The sequence below is a fragment of the Sceloporus occidentalis genome, unplaced genomic scaffold, assembly GCF_023333645.1.
Source record: "Sceloporus occidentalis isolate IW3139 unplaced genomic scaffold, rSceOcc1.0.p SCAF_189, whole genome shotgun sequence".
Taxonomy (NCBI): Eukaryota; Metazoa; Chordata; class Lepidosauria; order Squamata; family Phrynosomatidae; genus Sceloporus; species Sceloporus occidentalis.
This window is the reverse complement of record NW_028317169.1, coordinates 1,155,411-1,172,500: the sequence shown is the minus strand read 5'-3', so window position 1 is coordinate 1,172,500 and position 17,090 is coordinate 1,155,411. Positions and strand designations below refer to the sequence as shown.

The window sequence follows — 17,090 nt, the reverse complement described above, 5'->3', positions numbered from 1 at the left end:
GAGAAAAAAAGTAAAATAAATAACAATACCATTTGAAAACTAAACCGCTATATTCTAGCAGTGCCGCAACAATATAATTCACAATTAAATATAGGGTATGATCATAAGGTGTGATGTGAAGTGTCGCTCCACCACTAACGGGAAAAAAATATTTTCTTGTCCATACCCAATTACATTAATAGCTGTCAATAAGTCTGGAAGTCATATATATTCCAAACTGCCTATAACATCTGGCCAGAAATGTTTGCAAGCATATAAAGATCACACATCACATGCATGATTTTTCCCAGCACATGACAAATCCGGAGGGACTTGTTCTGCAATATGATTAATGATGTTAGCATAAGATGTCCATGGGGTCTGTAAATAAGGAATAGTGTAAGAAAACCGCCACGCCTGCAGGGAGCGTGAAATGATACAGAGAAGCTGCCAGTCTCACCAGCAATGTGTCCCATTATATGATGTGGGGTTTTCTTGCTTTTTGTTTTTTCTTCTTCATATTTTATAAATAGGCCTAAAAGCATTGCGAATAGTTAACACACTACTGTTAAGGTTATAAAAGTTTTCAACATTTTGCTACTGTTGAAATAAATGCACAGAACACACTCCTGTATAGGTCTAGATGATGTACAAATTAGATAGATTAGTGTTGTAAAACAAGTTGAATAGAAGGCATCAGATTAAATGATGATGATGAAAAGAAACGCAAAATCTGGCCCTGCCTTTTAGTCAAGTAGTTTTTTATGTATTGATTCCCCCCCCACCAGAATATGACGTCATTATTTAAGGTATTAACATTCTGTGAAAGAAAAGAAAATCTTAAGGCAGTTTTTGGATCTAAAACTTAGTGTTGATATTAACCCTGCCGTATGCAATAAAAAATATTAACTGGCTTTATAAAAGAGGGGAAAAAAACTTTTTTGAAAACTGTTGCATGTTATCCTCCCGTTGTTTGTGTCTTGCATGCTGTCCTACCCTTTCCTTTAACTAAGCATTTACTGCATACGTTCCTGTATAGATGAAATCAGTGTTCTGGTTTGGTTACTCAGGCATATTGATTCATTTAAATCTCTGCCCACCACATTCATCGTCAACGGGGAGCTTTCAACTTCTATCGCTATGGACTGAAACGTCTTGATAAAGTAACGTCGAAAGGATAGCAGACTATTAAGTGGAGCATGTTGGAGTTTAATAGTAATAAAAAAAAAAATGCCTCATGGGTAGGGATTGGCCCGTCACCAGAAAAAACATTGTAAAACGAGAAATTACATTTTATTTGTAGAATAATTTTGGCTAAATGAATATGTAAATTGGTGCATTATGCTGCTTTTTATTATGTGTTTTTTGTATTTTCTTGTGTTTGATAAGCAACTGAAGATATCCATATCTCTACATGTTTAGATTTGTGAGGTTTAAACCGCTTCACTGCCTATATTAGGGTACTTTGTGTGCATACGAGAACATGGAGATATTAGCCACAGCAAAGGCAACTACTTATGCAAGTGCTATGCCATTTTGCAGCAATGACACTACCATTCAAAAGTTTGGGGTCCCTTAGGAATTTCCTTGTTTTTGAAAGAAACGTAAAAGATATCCAATCAAATGCATTATAAATGCAGTGTAGACATTGTCAATTGACTTTTGTACCTGGAAATAGCTGATTTTTAATAGAGTATCTTCATAAACGCACAGAGGCCCTTTATCAGCAGCCATCGTTCCTCTGTTACGATGGCACGTAGTGTTCGCTAATCCAAGTTTAAGTGTAAAACGCTAATTGATCATTAGGAAACCCTTTTACAATTATGTTATCACAGCTGCACATTTCCTCGTTTCCACAAAAACAGCTAAATGTTCCCAAACATTTGAATGGCAGTGTGCCGGCTACAAGAATACAAATCTATGACTGCATTGCTGTTAACAATGGGAAGACTACGTCTATATGCTTTATCTCTATAGTATACCTGCATAGATGAGCCGCTTATCTAGAAAGCAGGCGCAGGTCATATAACAGGAGTAGAAAGGATGAAAACAAAAGGACCCCCTCCCCCCCATACTCTACTTTGCATTTATATTGTGCACTTAAATGTTGTTTCCATGGTGGTTTCCCTTTAAAGTGTGCACAGTCAGTTTGTATCTGATCAAATCAGTCATTAAGCTTGTCACAGCTGAACTGTAGCCTCCCTGTGTTCAGCTTCTCTATATAATTTGAGATATAAATATAGATCTTTTAGATATGCATTGTATACAGTGGTTGCTCTGGTAAACATGCAAGCAATCCCAACTGAGTATTAGACTTTACTATACATTTTAGTAATTATAGTGATACTCCTGCATCCTCCTTTCTCTCACCATCATCTTAATCGGTCCAGTAGGCCAACGCCATGCACAGTGCTGAACCAAACCGCATGGGTAAATGAGATTGGAAAACTGTAAAAAGACGACGTCTGGCCTGCCTCAATGAGTTTTATGTGTATATCACATCAGGAGGCAGTTGGCAGGCAAAACTAGTTGGCTTTTGTTTATTCTGTCTATCATAAGTGGTAAATACAACGTAAAAGAAAATAATCTACACTCTTTTATTTCTTCTGTTTGCAGCAAGTTTACAGGATGGTGAAGTTGACGGCTTTGGAGAAGGTATAGTCATCGTGCCTGTCCTTTTGTTTTGTGACCTTATCGTCTTACATTACTCCTTTTATTTAAAAAAAACAACAACAAAAAAGCTAAATATACACAGGCATAACAAACGTTTCAGCAACCAAGTTACATATGAACATTTTGAAAGGGCTTAGTCAAAACCCCCTTATTTTTGTGCATTTAATTTGATATGTGCCAAAAGTGTGTTTGCATAGTGTGCGTATCGGAACTAATGCATTATAACTCCCACTGTTAACATACATGTGTTCAATGTGTTAAATGTATGTTATATACATGTTTACAGGTTTTTCTGTAACTTTCTTTCTTCGAATGTGTAGCCAGTCATGTGCAACACTGGATTATGAGAGTTAGGGAAACAAAAATATAGTCGATGAGTGACTGGTGGAGGGGGGGGGCTCGATGAAATTATTATGGTATTTTATACAATAGCAAACTCGTAATATCACATGTGGAAGTAATTTCAACTCATGTAAGCATGTAGAGATCAGCACGCTCATGCTTGGGTCCTTAATAACACAAATACTGGCTATAATTGCATGGAACTGGGTCAACAGAATGATATGCTGGTCCAGGAGCCCTTGTGTTAATAAGGAAGTACTTATGCACACAAAGTTTTTCCTCTGTAAACCTCTGTGGAGATTAATATTGATGAATAAAATTTAAAGACTTTTAAAAAAAAAAAAGATATTTTTTGCTGTATGAAGCAAAAATATTATGATGACCTATAAGCTAGAATAATGTGCTCAAACAGTAAAATGTACCTTATTCGATAGTTAGTACATTAGTCCTGTAAAATGGGGAGCTCACTGTTTCTTGAACATTATTTCTAAAGTTCCAAATTGTACGCCACTCACCTCGTTTGTATCGGTGTCTGGATAATCCCATGTGAACATAGGCCAATAGGTGTTTTACCATGAAACATGCATGTGTAGCCTTTTTAGATTGATTAAAGTTTCCAGGTTTTAGTTCCTATGCCTGAAACATGACATTTCTCTTTCAGTTTTTAATTTCCCTAATGTTGTGCCGGAGGAGAATTTTATGAATGTTACCAAGCCACTGCCCAAACAACTATGGGAAGCCAAAAAGGTGCAGTATCATTTTATGGCATGTTGTAAATCATTGACACATTAGGGTGTATTTGAAGATCTAATCATCTTTAAGCTGCTGTAAATAATAATTGTCAGTTTAAGCATTTAGAACCTTTTTATGTTCTGGTATAATTGTTGCCTCTTTAATATTGTAGCAATTTTGTCCTAAAAAATGTGTATGATTACATAGGTTGAATTAAATGTAAGGGATGCACCGAAATTAAAATTCTGGACCAAAACCGAAAATTCAGGATTCACTTGGCCGAAACCGAACCTAAATCGAAAATTACCCCCCTCCTTAAAAAAAATAACCACGCTTTTATTAAAAGTAAGTAACACACCAAAATGGGACAAAAAATACAATAACAATATTAATATATATATATTAATAATATTATATTTAACAGCAATCACACTGCTATCATGCCCAGGCAACCAGTACATGCTAGAACCTGGGCATGATGGGAGTGTGATTTCAATAACAATATAACTTATATGATTGTTAGCAGCAATCACACTCCTACCATGCAAAGTCAGCCAGTACATGCTGGAATGTAGGTATACCTGGGCATGATGTGAGTGTGATTGCTGTTAATTATATGTGTATATAATATATATATATATATATATATATATATATATATATATATTTTATTGCATTTTTGTCCCATTTTGGTGTGTTACTTTGAATAAAAATGGTTCACACCAAAAAATAAATCAATAACAATATTATACATGATTAACAGCAATCACACTCCTATCATGCCCAGACAGCCAGCACATGCTATAACCTGGGCATGATAGGAGTGTGATTACAGGCTCCCTATGCCGTGCCACCCCCCCCACACACACTCATATACTTATTCATTTACAGATACTCATTCATTCCCTTAATAACACATACTTGCTCATACACCCTTACCTGAACTGCAGATCTCTCACTCGCGGACTACTGCAGGGGCCCTGCTGCTTCCTCTCGAACAACTTATCTGGCCACGCCCCCAGGGAAACGGAGCAGTGTCATGTGATGTTCATTCACGTGACTCCTCTGGTTTCCTGATAGTTTGAACTTATACTTGTATATAATATATATAACACACAGTATATGGATAAAAGTATTGGGGCACCTGACCATTTTACTAACAGGGACTTTTATGACATTGCTTACTAAATAAATGGACATTAATACCCCCCCCCCCCCCCGTCCGCTATAACAGGTCTCCACTCTTCTAAGAAGGCTTTCCACAAGATTTTATGTAGGAAATGTTGCCCATTCATCCAGTAAAGCATTTGTGAGGTCAGTCACTGATGTCGGACTAGAAGCCCTGGCTCACAATTTCCATTCCAGTTAATCCCAAACATGTTTGTTGGGGTTGAGGTCAGGGCTCTGTTCAGCCAGTCAAGTTCTTTCACACAAAACTCATCCAACCATGTCGTTATGGACCTTGCTTTGTGCGCTGGAGTACAGTCATGCTGGAATAAAAGATTGCCTTCCCCAAGCTCTTCCCACAAAATTGGAAGTATAGAGTTGTCCAAAATGTCTTGGTTTGCTGAAGCATTAAGATTTCCCTTCACGGGAAGTAAGGGGTCTAACCCAACCCCTAACAAACAACCCCAAACCATTATCCCTCCTCCACCAAACTTTAAAGTTGGCACAATGCAGTCAGACGGGTAACGTTCTCCTGGCATCTGCCAATCCCAAACTCACCCATCAGACTGCCAAACAGAAGTGTCATCTGTCACTCCACAGAACACGTGTCCACTGCTCCAGAGTCCAGTGGCGGGATGCTTTACAGCACTCGATCTGATGCTTGCCATTGTACTTGGTGACATGAGATGACTGCTTGGCCATGGAAACCAATTCCATGAAGATCCCACCACACGGTTTTTGTGCTGATATGAATGCCGGTGGAAGTTTGGAACTCTTCATCTATGGAATTAGTGTAGTGTTGGCGAGTTTTACACACCATGCTCCTCCGAACTCTGTGACCCCCTCTGTGACTGTACGGGGTCTTGTTGCTGCTCTTCCTAAATGCTTCCACTTTCCAGTAATACAACAAATAAAAAACTAATATGTCTGGATTTCATTTAATACTAAAGCCCTTGTTAAATATATCTGTTATTACAATTCATTGCGTGTGTTTAGTTCTTAAATGTCACTTAGTCCTGATATTTTGTTCATACGACTGTTTTCCTCCTTCCAATGTGGGACTGCTCTATATATTATTTAAACAAGACTGTATTATTTAAAGATTTTTAAAGGCTGAGGAGTCAGAGTGTTTGCCCGGTAGATTAAGGTAACAGTTGGACCACATACAAATGGCTAATATGCAGACGTTTGAAAATATATTATGCCAGAACTAGACCTGTTAATATTTAACTATAATATTTTTTATGTATTTTTAACCTTATACTAGTAATTACAAATAGGGTGGGTGTGTTCCACTTTAAAATAATCTTAAATGTCAGTTTCAGCTTTTTCTTTTTAATGTCTACCACCCCATTTCTCTATAGGTCCAGTCTCTGACATCTCGCCCAAGGTCCTGTGAAGTTCCAGGCATCAAGTATGTAGTTCTTCTAGTTTTCTATTACATTCCTTACATAAAAGAAATATCTTTAAAGGACAAACAGAAGAGTAAATTTTGCTGATTGCCTCCTTTCAATTTTTTTTTAATGCATAAAATGTAACACAAAAGGGAAAAAAAATGCCCTGGTGGCAAGATCCCTGAATCGAGCTGGGCATTTTTTTCTTATCCATTTTTATTCTTATCCTTTTGAGTGAAGTTTCAAAAAAGTGTGACACTACTGTATAAATTTCTTTTCTTGCATGTACGGAGCCCAATTTATTTTCTGCTGAAATCCCACGGTCTCTTACGTTGATGTTTTACATCATATTTATCATGTTTCTGCAAATTCATTCTCGTGTTGGTAGGATTCCAATCAAGTATATACTAAGGGTTCATGATGAGATTTCAGGACAATAAAAAAACATAGACAGATGCTAGATTGATTTTATTCCATTTGGGTTTTATCTTGGATGTAAATGTTTAACTTGAAGTTTTTAACACAAGCATATTTAAACCATATTTTCTATACCACTGTATTGACCTGCAGGATATGTTGGCATGCTCTAAATGAAAAATATTGTAAGTGTGTTTATGCAAATTGAATATTGGCACTGATTATTTGCGTTTTTAATTTAATTTTAGAGTTTTCCCATCATCTGATCAGAATGCGACCCTCTCACATTTCCAGGGGAATCCAAATACAGGTGGATCACTGCCAGACCTTACAAACTTGCATTTCCCATCACCTCTGCCAACCCCTTTGGATCCAGATGATTCGTATGCCAACATGAGTGTGGAGAACAGTACAAGTGGGCTCCCAGCAGCCATGACTCATTTGGGCATTAGCGGATCTCCAGGTCAGTGCAGTGTATTCACAGTGTACATCATAGTCTGATTTTGCTTTTGTCTTTTGTTATAATTACATAAAAACTGCATAAAAAAAGAATCGCACTTGCATGAAGTTGTTTAAAACTATAGTAGGCATTATGGTCTTGGTTAACAAATTGTATATTTAGTATAATGAACATTCTTGAAGAGAATACATAAAGTTCTGCATAAAAGAGTTTAACTTTCATAAAAATGTATTTATTACTATTGAATTGTATGTAATGACTGGCAAATTTTAATGCTGTCCAGTCAAGGCCAATAACAAAGTTAATACATTTTGGTGTTAACTTACTGTAATTTCACTTCACAGCATCCATATTACCATAAAAATAGAAATGAGTATAATCTTTCTACATGTCTTCTTTTTTTTTTTTGTTTTGTTTCTTTGCAATGCTTCAGTATACAGAATAATACCGCATTGGATTGCAGCACTGTAGTTTTCAAATGTAATTTTTTATTTTGTTTTTGGTGTTAAAGCGAAAAGAAGGAATTATATTCTGTGCTCGGGTCTGTAGCTTAGTCTAAAATGTCTGAGGGCATTTACCTTAACCTTACTTCCAATGTTGCTTTTTTGATATATAAAAAATGATACGTGTAGCACTGGCTTTAAGCAGGATAAGTGGTAAGCCAGAAATAATAATGATAGTAAAAATGTAAAAAAAAAAACACCCTGGAAAGTTTTCCACTTTGAAAAGGATCTTTGTGCCCGGAAGCCCACTCCCTTACTTCAAAATGCAAGCGTTTCAGTTTGACCAAGCCACTCTGATAATGCTGGCATTATGTGGCTTTGAATAGGGGTTTGTCTCTTGGGAAAACAGGCATTTCTTATTCATATCATCTTAAAAAGATATGGAAAAATGTATTCTACTTTTGCATCGTTTTCACTTTAAAACATTGGTGAAGGAGATTATATGTTGTTTCCATATAGTGCCTTCATCTGCGCTGCAATACTGCATTCTAAAGTTTAAAAATGGGTACATAAATGTCATATTCATTAAACTAGCTGTTGGCAGGCATAACAGTGAATATGTTACAAATGTAACCATTTTTTACATAGTAATTTAATATTTGGAGAAATCCTTAAAACTTTTATATTTTACAGTTCAAATGCCAATTTAACATATAAAAAAGGATTTAAATAGGCAAACTCATCTATTGTACAGAGTGATGGGAGCAGTCCTCTTAACTTCCTTTAAGGTTTGCATAATTATTCCCAAACCCTGTTTAACCCCTTAAGGACAACGGGATGTCCTTAAATCCATTAATGACAATGCATTGTGAGCCCGTACATGTACGGGCTCTGTCGTGAAGTGGTTAACATGGTGGAAAGCATTAGTTCTGGCATCCTCAAAAAGATGGGTCAGAAGCAGTGCATTGGGGGAAGTAGAGCCAATTAGTTATGTAGGTTCTGCTACCTTTTTCCGTGGAGCCAAGCCTGACTGCAGTAAAATGACTGCTTACTTTTAAACGCTGCATTACATTGACAAAGAAATAGAAAAGTTAAAGCTACAGGCAGTTTTAATTAACCCCTTCAGGACCAGGGGTTTCTTTTACCATGTTAGTACTAAAGTAGGGCTTTCTTTTGAAATATATTATATATAAACCATCATTTAGTATTAAAAAAAATAACAAAAAAAAAACCTAAAAAAAAAAATATATATAACCAGTGCAAATGGGGAAAACACTCCAAAAGTGTATTTAGGTATTTGTCCTGTTTTTGGAAACACCACATATGCCTGGTATTTTGATTTATTTTGGTACTTACAGAGTTAAAAATGAATGACGCGCATTGCTGTTTCTAAACAAGATTTTGTTTAAAATGTGGTATGCTGGGAGTTGCGCCCCAATAGTGGCCAGAAACAGAAAAACTGCTGAACAAAAGTATATATGACATCCCAAAGTATTTTATCTTTAAAAAAACAACAACACATATTTCAGTATATTTTATCCAAACACAAACACATATTTCAGTATTTTTTTTCCCCTTGGGTACATGAAATTACTGAAACAACTTGTGATTAGTATTAAGAAACACCCCTGAGTACAGGAATACCCCACATACATGGGTAGGGTATGTCTCTTTAGCAGTGCGGGTTCAAAATTGGAACATGCGCATTACAGTTTTTAAAAATGCTGTTTTGTTTGTTTGGTCCGCATCTCATTTGAGTCCTGTATTTAATTTTAACCCCCTAAAACTATATATTTCCAAAGACTAGATTGCTCAGGGAATCTGGTTAGGGGCATATCGGCCTGTCCCATGCATCTGATTCCACACCGTGCCTTCCAAAGTCAGTCTAACAAAAAAAAGAAAAACATTTTCACATCCACTTTGCAGTTTCACCATGTTTCTTTTTCTGAGTTGATGTGTGAACTCAGAAGACAAAATAGGTCTTGATTTAAGTAACCCCCCCCGAGTACAGCAGTACCCCACATGCATAGATAAGTCATGTTTCCCAGATATTGTGGAGTCAAAACTGTAACATGCACGTTTAAATTTGTAAGCTTTTTTTAAAATATTTTTTTTATCAGATTACTTGTAAGTGACAAGTTTAGGCCTCTTGTATTGATCAGGGATACCGATCAATAATCAGTGATTTAAAATGTCACTGACAAGTGATCAGGTAATAATTGGGTTTTTTTTATTAATAATTTGGGGGGGTCATTATTACCCTAGATGACCCCTCTCTCTTTCTAGGGCAGGGTCATCCAGGGGCTGCCATAATGATCAGATCGCTCCTATTGGCCAGGGGTGATCTGATCATCATCAGCTCACTTTTGGTCTCCAGCTAGGACACAATCGCAGGTAAACCGGTGCTTGCAGGGAGGAGTCTCTTTGATCACTCTTGTAGGAGTGATCAAAGGGCTTGTGGGGGCTCTTTTTGGTGTTGCTAGTCTGCCTGGACCAGCAGCAGCAGAGCACCGTATAAAACAGTTATTAACCCCTAAATGGCATTGAAGGGGTTAACGCTGCACTGTCGATCTCAGCAATGAAGCAGGAGGCGAATGTTGTGGCAGGTCCCCACACTTGTGTGAGGACCCAATCAACATACAACCCCCTTCCCTGAAGCTGCCTATTGCAGCTGAAAAAAGAATCGCTCCGTGGGAGTGATCAAAGGCTCGGGGTGGCTGTGTTAATCTGCCCGGACAGCCGCAGCAGTGCCCCCCGCGATTACTACGGTTGTGGCGACGGGGAATTTTTCTTTGGATGACGTATCTGGTACGTCATGGTACCACTTGTACCAGGTATGTCTGCGGTCCCGAAGGGGTTAATTTATAGGTGTTGAAAGCAATGCAGGCACAGATTGGTATTCAATGAATGTTTTTCTATACATGGTTTAAACCATATCGTTTTGGCAATATACCGATTATGCTGGTTGGAAAATGAATGCACTGACATTGTGTGCTTCTTCCTTCCTCATAGGTTTGCAGAATACCCGCAGTAATCCTTCCATCCAGGCAACACTGAATAATAACCCTCTTGCTTCTCCTGTAAACAACCATGGGCCTCCATTAGGTTGCAACAATCCTGCTCTTCACCCGTCTCTGCGGCTGTCCTCCCTCAGCAACCCTTCTCTCCCCACTGCTGCTCTTGGAAGTTCCCCAAGACGCAGACACACTCCTGTTAGCCCTTTGACCCTTACGCCAAGCAGCGAGTCTAACCGAAGCATTAGTGGACAGTTTTCACCTACAAGCCCCTTGAACATGACTTCAAATCCACAGGTAACTTCTGGGAAAAAAAAAAGTATGTGTGGGATGATCTTATGTCCCCAGAAAAGAAACAAGTTTACTCCTGGCAATAATGAGGGATACCGTGTTGCATCTGCCTGTGTAATGGATTCAGAGCCACGCTGTGTTTACTCAGCCGAGTCAACAGTTGACCAACTTAATAATGTTTTATGAACGAATGGTAACTTCAGCAAGCAGGGGTCGGTTTACAATCTTATCTTGGCCCTAATGGTAACTGACACTTTACCAATTCATAGTTAAATGGGACATTGAAGGAAAATGTTTAAACTAATGTTTAGTGTAGAAGTATCTCAGCTCCCACAAGATGGCCACTCATAAGCAGAGATTACTGTGTAAGAGGCGAGAGAAGCCAAAATTGTAGGATCACAGACCAATACATTTAGGCTCTTTATTAAAGCCTCCTCATTTTACTGAAAAATAAATGATTATAGAATGTACTGCACTGTTTCTCATGTTTACCCCATTATTGTTGACACCATGCTGTTCTAAGCAGTTGGTTCCTCTGATTAAGGGCCATAGCACTGCTCCTTATATATTGCCTCTCTGTGCAATAGAGCTATCTATTTCTGAATCAGCTGGCCTGAATGCTGACGTGCCCTGCATTTTAAGTTAACTTTATCAGACATAGTGAAGAAAAAGCAATGTGCCCTTCCACACAGTAACCTATTTGGCTTTAACAAAGTAAGGCCCTTCTTCTGCTTCACAGTGACATCCATTAACCATCGTGAAACTCTAACCACAGATTATATATCGCATCCAAAATTGTAGGGACTTAATTAGAGAAAAGTGCAGCCTGTGGTTGGTACAATTCAGGTAGCAAACTGTGATTGTATCCTGTCTGTATTTGAGTATCTGTGCATCATCATAGGAAGGAAGTATTTACATCTTATTTGAATGGATTGAATGTTCATAAGACATTGTACATTTTTGAGAGCCTTATTGAGTCGAAATCACTTCTAAGCAAACTGATAGCTTTCCCATGTGTTTTAGCAGGGTGTTAATATGGACAGGAGTCCTCATTCTCTGCCTCCTATGGAGCCGCCTCCTCCGTATCCTTTATATCAAGACCATTCTCCACATTCGGTTCTTCATACACATCAACAAATCCATGAATCTCCCGAGTCCCAAAACTTCCAGCCACCTTCACCAGTGCCCTGTCCTCCACTGGATCTGAACTTGGCTAATGTGAGTACAATTCCCTAGCCAGCCTGCTCTGCAATTTTTATCTTTATTTTTATTTTTTAACTATTAGAGCAAATTATAATACCTACTAAAATGAATAACATTTCCATTAAGAGTCTTTTATATACATTGTGTCAGCAATGTCATTCGCAGCCTCTTTTTTTTTTTTTTTTTTTTTTTTTTTAACCAGTTATTGAACTTTTTGCAGACTACATCAGTATGCATGATTTTTATATGGTACTCTGTGACTTCATTCTTATTACTTCCTTCTACAGAACTCTTTAAGTGGCTTCTTTGGAGACTCTTTCTTTGATCAGCAGCAGCCTACAAGACAGGGCAGGCATATGTGGCAGCAGGTTAGTGATGAGGTAATAACATTCATCGGCCTATCTGTTTGCTTTAAACATTTTTTTTTCCATGTCCAAAATGTTAAAACGAAATGGCCATTATCTGAGATAAAAGATAATTCCAGCACTGTAAACCACATGCCATATTTTGTTCTTTTAATGTACCATTTTATGTTATTTGGTTAGGTGTTTCAGCTTAAACATACACCAGTGCTATGGTCAGGGTATTTCATGTAAAGCGAACTTCACTTCCTATGATCCGTTAATAGTGAAAATTGCTTTTGAATCTTACTGTCATCCCAACCTGAAAGTTATAACACACCTCCTGTCCTTTTACATGTTACAAATAGGCGTAAGAGATAAGATGAAGAATAATCTGGGACGTGACTACAACCTTTTTATTTTTAAAAAAAAACTTTATTATTATTATTATCCATTGTAATAAGCAAAAGGTATCCATTTGGAGATGCCGAGATTGTGAAAAGAGAGAGCTTGCAATCTATTATACTTGGTAGCCAATAAAGCTATTATCTTCACCAAATGTTTCTTTCTATGGCTGACGCGGTGCAATTTGAGACTTTTTGTTTCTAAATGTATATTGTCCAGATCCTATTTAGTACACCATGTCAGTGTCATGGATTTATAAGCTTTCTTTATTTGTTGCAGCAAGACCAGTATGACATGTTTGGAAACGCCAGCAGTTCCCTTCCCAACAGCAATGCATTGTTTGACCCAAGCATGAACCTGCAGTACTCTCAGGCTGCAATGATGGGGCTAGGAGGCAGTCATGGAAATCTCCAGGATCAGTTTCAGCTGCGTGCTAACCTGTTATATTCCAACTGTGGGGGAAGTGTCCCAAATATAATCTTAACAGGTCTGTCCTGACAACAGTTGTGTTTTTACATTTAAGTACGGATTTGTTCTGTTTTAAAGATTCCCTGCTTCAAATACCGATGGCAGCTGATCATGTGCTTTGTAATGAAACAGATTGAAAATAAAATTTCATATAACATTGATGTGTACCTAAATATTGTCAGATCTAGATAGTTTGTATGAAAAAATAGTTTACATGTGAATTAGTATTTACTAGTAAAACCTTTTTCCTATAGGATAGTCTTATATTTAGGCTTTTTCTTTTTTTCCTAAATTAATATTAATCGGGCAAGTACGGTGTGTGTATGTATATGTGTGTGTATAAGGTCACATTCAGAATATTAATTATATATATATATATCAATTAATATTCTGAATGTGACCTTTTTGAATTATTTTAAGATGGATTTTCATTAACCAGATCAGTTATATAGATGAATACAACTGGGGCTTAACATCCAGCAGATAGTAGGTTACCTTAAAATTATATGTTTTTCTTTCAGATGATACAAGTAACAGCTTATCAAGGGATATTAGCAATGCCGTGGCTGGAGTTTCGGAGATGGGATTTGATGTAGACAATGCATTTCCTTTGGATGAAGATCTGAAAATTGGACCTCTGAGTTTGGATGGGCTGAGCATGTTGAGTGACCCAGACATGGTTCTGTCTGACCCTTCCATAGAGGACAGTTTTCGTTCTGACAAGCTGTGATCCTAAATTTGGGCAGAGTACAGACTGCTCCCCATTTTTTCAAGGAAATGAAAGAAACCAAGAAGATCGCGCAGCACAGAATATGTCGGTTCAACCTGACACGTTACTTGGACGCAGAGAATTCCTGCACTTTTTATTAAACAGTTTTATGTCCTCTTAATTTTTTTTCTTTCTGGGAATGTTTTTATTGTTGTTTTGTATGACTATTAACATATACAAGCCAGTAATTGGTGCCTTGTAAATTAGAATGCAAGATGCTCAATGAGATATCTTGAGTAGTTTAAACCACATTTCACCTTTTTTGTGGTTACTTGGCATTGCCTTAATTTTTATAATCTTAAACATTTTCAGCTCCTTTTGAAAACAGTTATGCTTATTCATTGAAAAAAAAAAAAGTTAAGGATTTATTTTCATACAGAACTGTGTTTCCTGTAGATGTGAGTCGCAATGTAAAAAGAACTCTTCTATGGTAGACGTACTTATCTTTACAACATACAAACAGCTATGCTATACAGACTAAAACCACTGACCTCATTGATTGCTTTTGGATAATTTAATAAGAGTGTATAAGTCCGTTGTGCCATGGCCTCTAATTGTTAACCAGGTGTATGATATTAACTGCTCTCAATATGTCCACACCTATACAAACAAATTACTGTGCCTTAATACTAGTCACTTTCCTGATTGACAGACTGTGAATGATCAGTTTTTTCCCCCCTTTTTTTTGTTCTTGTAGGGCTTGCTCAAGATACACATTTGCTAACTCATTTCATGGCCTTCTTTGAAAAATATGCAAACCGGTAGCTTAGGTTCCCAGTCTTGTAAAATCTGTATTTTACATATGGCCTGTGATACAGTTTAGCTACTCCTGACTTGTTAAGACAAGTTAAAGGACTGAATATGCTCATTGTACATGCACCTGAAGGCAACTGGTTTCTTGCTACTTCTTGGGTTTTTCGTATGTTTGACTCTTGGTATGCAATTCCACTGCAGTTAAGTGGCTTTAAAACATTTTTGTTTATAGTAACCACTCAACTTTTTTTTTCTTTTTAAACCGCTACAGGGGTCGGTAAAATATACATAAACAGTATGCTGGTGTCTGCAAGGACTATATAAATCACAGTAGCAATGTATTTATGAATAGTGATGTCCTAGGTCTGACCTAAGGCAGCATCCTCAGTGCCCACACCAAATCAAATATTTAGCTCCACTTTGCATTTTCCTTGCAACGTGGTGGGGCTTCCCTGGGCGGATGCCAAAAATACAACGTTTACCTACTGGGCATTTTTAGCAGTAGGCTATCACTGCCTGCCCCTGGTTATGTACCAACTTACATCTAGAAATTAACAACTTCTTAAAAGCTACACTGCTTGAAAATTGGGAAATACAATTTGGCTTACATGCAGAACAGCAATTGAGAGAGAACGAGCAAATTAGAAAGCAAAATGAGTAGTCCCCTGGAAGTATGATTATAGCTGCCATAACTGATGTGACCCAATCTGCACTTTGAACATAATTCTTATATAAAGATGCAATATGTAAAGTGTGCCTAAAAATCCTTACACATCAAGAGTACAAAATTTGTAGGCTAGTTTTGCATATTTTATTAATTCTGCTAAATATGTTTGTAATATTGCCTTATCAGACTTTGGAGTTTGGAAATGTAAAGGATCCTTTGTTCAGGAACTTATTGGATACAAATATGGTCCATGCAGCCCTATGAGCTTTGATAAATGAGCCATTTATCCCTTTATATCCGATATTTAACATCATTGCTTAAAGGGACAGTCTTATGTCCCTTACGGTCTTGCCAACAAAAATGTATTTTAAAGTACTTTGACTACTTTAATATTCATGCAAGGAGAAAAAAAAAAAAATCTTTAGAAGAATCTGCAGCCAATCCCTTGCTTTGGTATTCACAAACATTGTGTCTGCTTAAAGCAGCCAGTCAGTGGCAGGAAAGATCACCTGGAAATCTCACGTAAGCTGGGGCTGTTTGGTGCTGGCTGTATGTGCACCACTAAATGCAGAGAGCTGGTTGCGGGAAAACTGGGCAAATGCATACAGGGCACTGAATGTAGCAATAGCGATGATGACAAGGTCTTTACAAAGGGACTTCATGCACTTGTGGCTTTTGGTAGACCTAATTATCTGTGTTAAAGAAATTTTGAGCCATTTACTTACAAAAGGTTCCTAAAAAACAAACATGCGATATCCTTGTCTTGGAAGTGTGAAGATGAATTTTTTAGGTCCGTTGCAAAAATGGAATGTGAAAGACTTTGACATATTGACATCATTGATTCTTCCTCAAATGTACCCTTCTAACTTTTTCACTTTGAATAATTGGGGGGAGAAGTAGGGTTTAAAGTATTGTGCATCAGGATTTGCAACAGCAGCCTTACATAAAGTAATCACATGGCTTATAGGCCAGCATTTGCATAGCCGTAAGGCAATATAGTTAATATATAAAGCTAATTTCCTCTGTTCTGTACTGCCACTAATTAATATTTTGGGATTCTTTTTGTGACAGACATGATAAATGACTCCTGTGTTTATGTAGTTCTGAGGTCAGGCCAAAATAATTTTGAGGGCAGCATGCAAGGTGTGCTCCTTCCAATTGATTATTTCACTAGAAATGCAATGTGTTGGCTATTGACAAATCAAATATCCCATAATCATGTGCCGTAAAATTTCTAGCAAATGTGTGTTGCAAGCTTTGTGCAGCCTGATTTTGAACATCTATCTGTCCTCAACTAGATTATTAGAAGTCACCTTAGACCTAAAGGGCAGCCTGTTTAACAAGAGGGCATAGAACATATATGGTCAACAGTTGGTTAAAAGGGATTTTTTTCTTTTCTACAATATGCCTTTTTTATGCTCTTTTATAGATGTTTAACAACATGTGCACTTTCAGTTGCACTTATCAAATGTGTTTTAAAGAAAATATTTTATTTTAGAGATTTTGTATTATAATAAAAAAAAATAATTTAGGCTCAATATATCATATGGTAGTAATTTATCTTTTAAAGTA

General features: G+C 37.2%; 1 protein-coding gene across 1 annotated transcript in view; it reads left to right on the top strand.

The window, feature by feature from the left end:
- The window catches only part of CRTC3 (CREB regulated transcription coactivator 3), a 55,924-nt gene extending 41,865 nt beyond the window's left edge, over positions 1-14,059 (top strand). The window contains exons 6-14 of the mRNA XM_089501973.1: positions 2,596-2,634; positions 3,656-3,741; positions 6,258-6,307; positions 6,953-7,167; positions 10,620-10,918; positions 11,939-12,130; positions 12,403-12,483; positions 13,141-13,348; positions 13,851-14,059. Coding sequence (XP_089358099.1) covers positions 2,596-2,634; positions 3,656-3,741; positions 6,258-6,307; positions 6,953-7,167; positions 10,620-10,918; positions 11,939-12,130; positions 12,403-12,483; positions 13,141-13,348; positions 13,851-14,059 — 1,379 coding nt within the window. The remainder of the gene's footprint in view (positions 1-2,595; positions 2,635-3,655; positions 3,742-6,257; positions 6,308-6,952; positions 7,168-10,619; positions 10,919-11,938; positions 12,131-12,402; positions 12,484-13,140; positions 13,349-13,850) is intronic.
- The last annotated feature ends 3,031 nt before the right edge of the window (positions 14,060-17,090 follow it).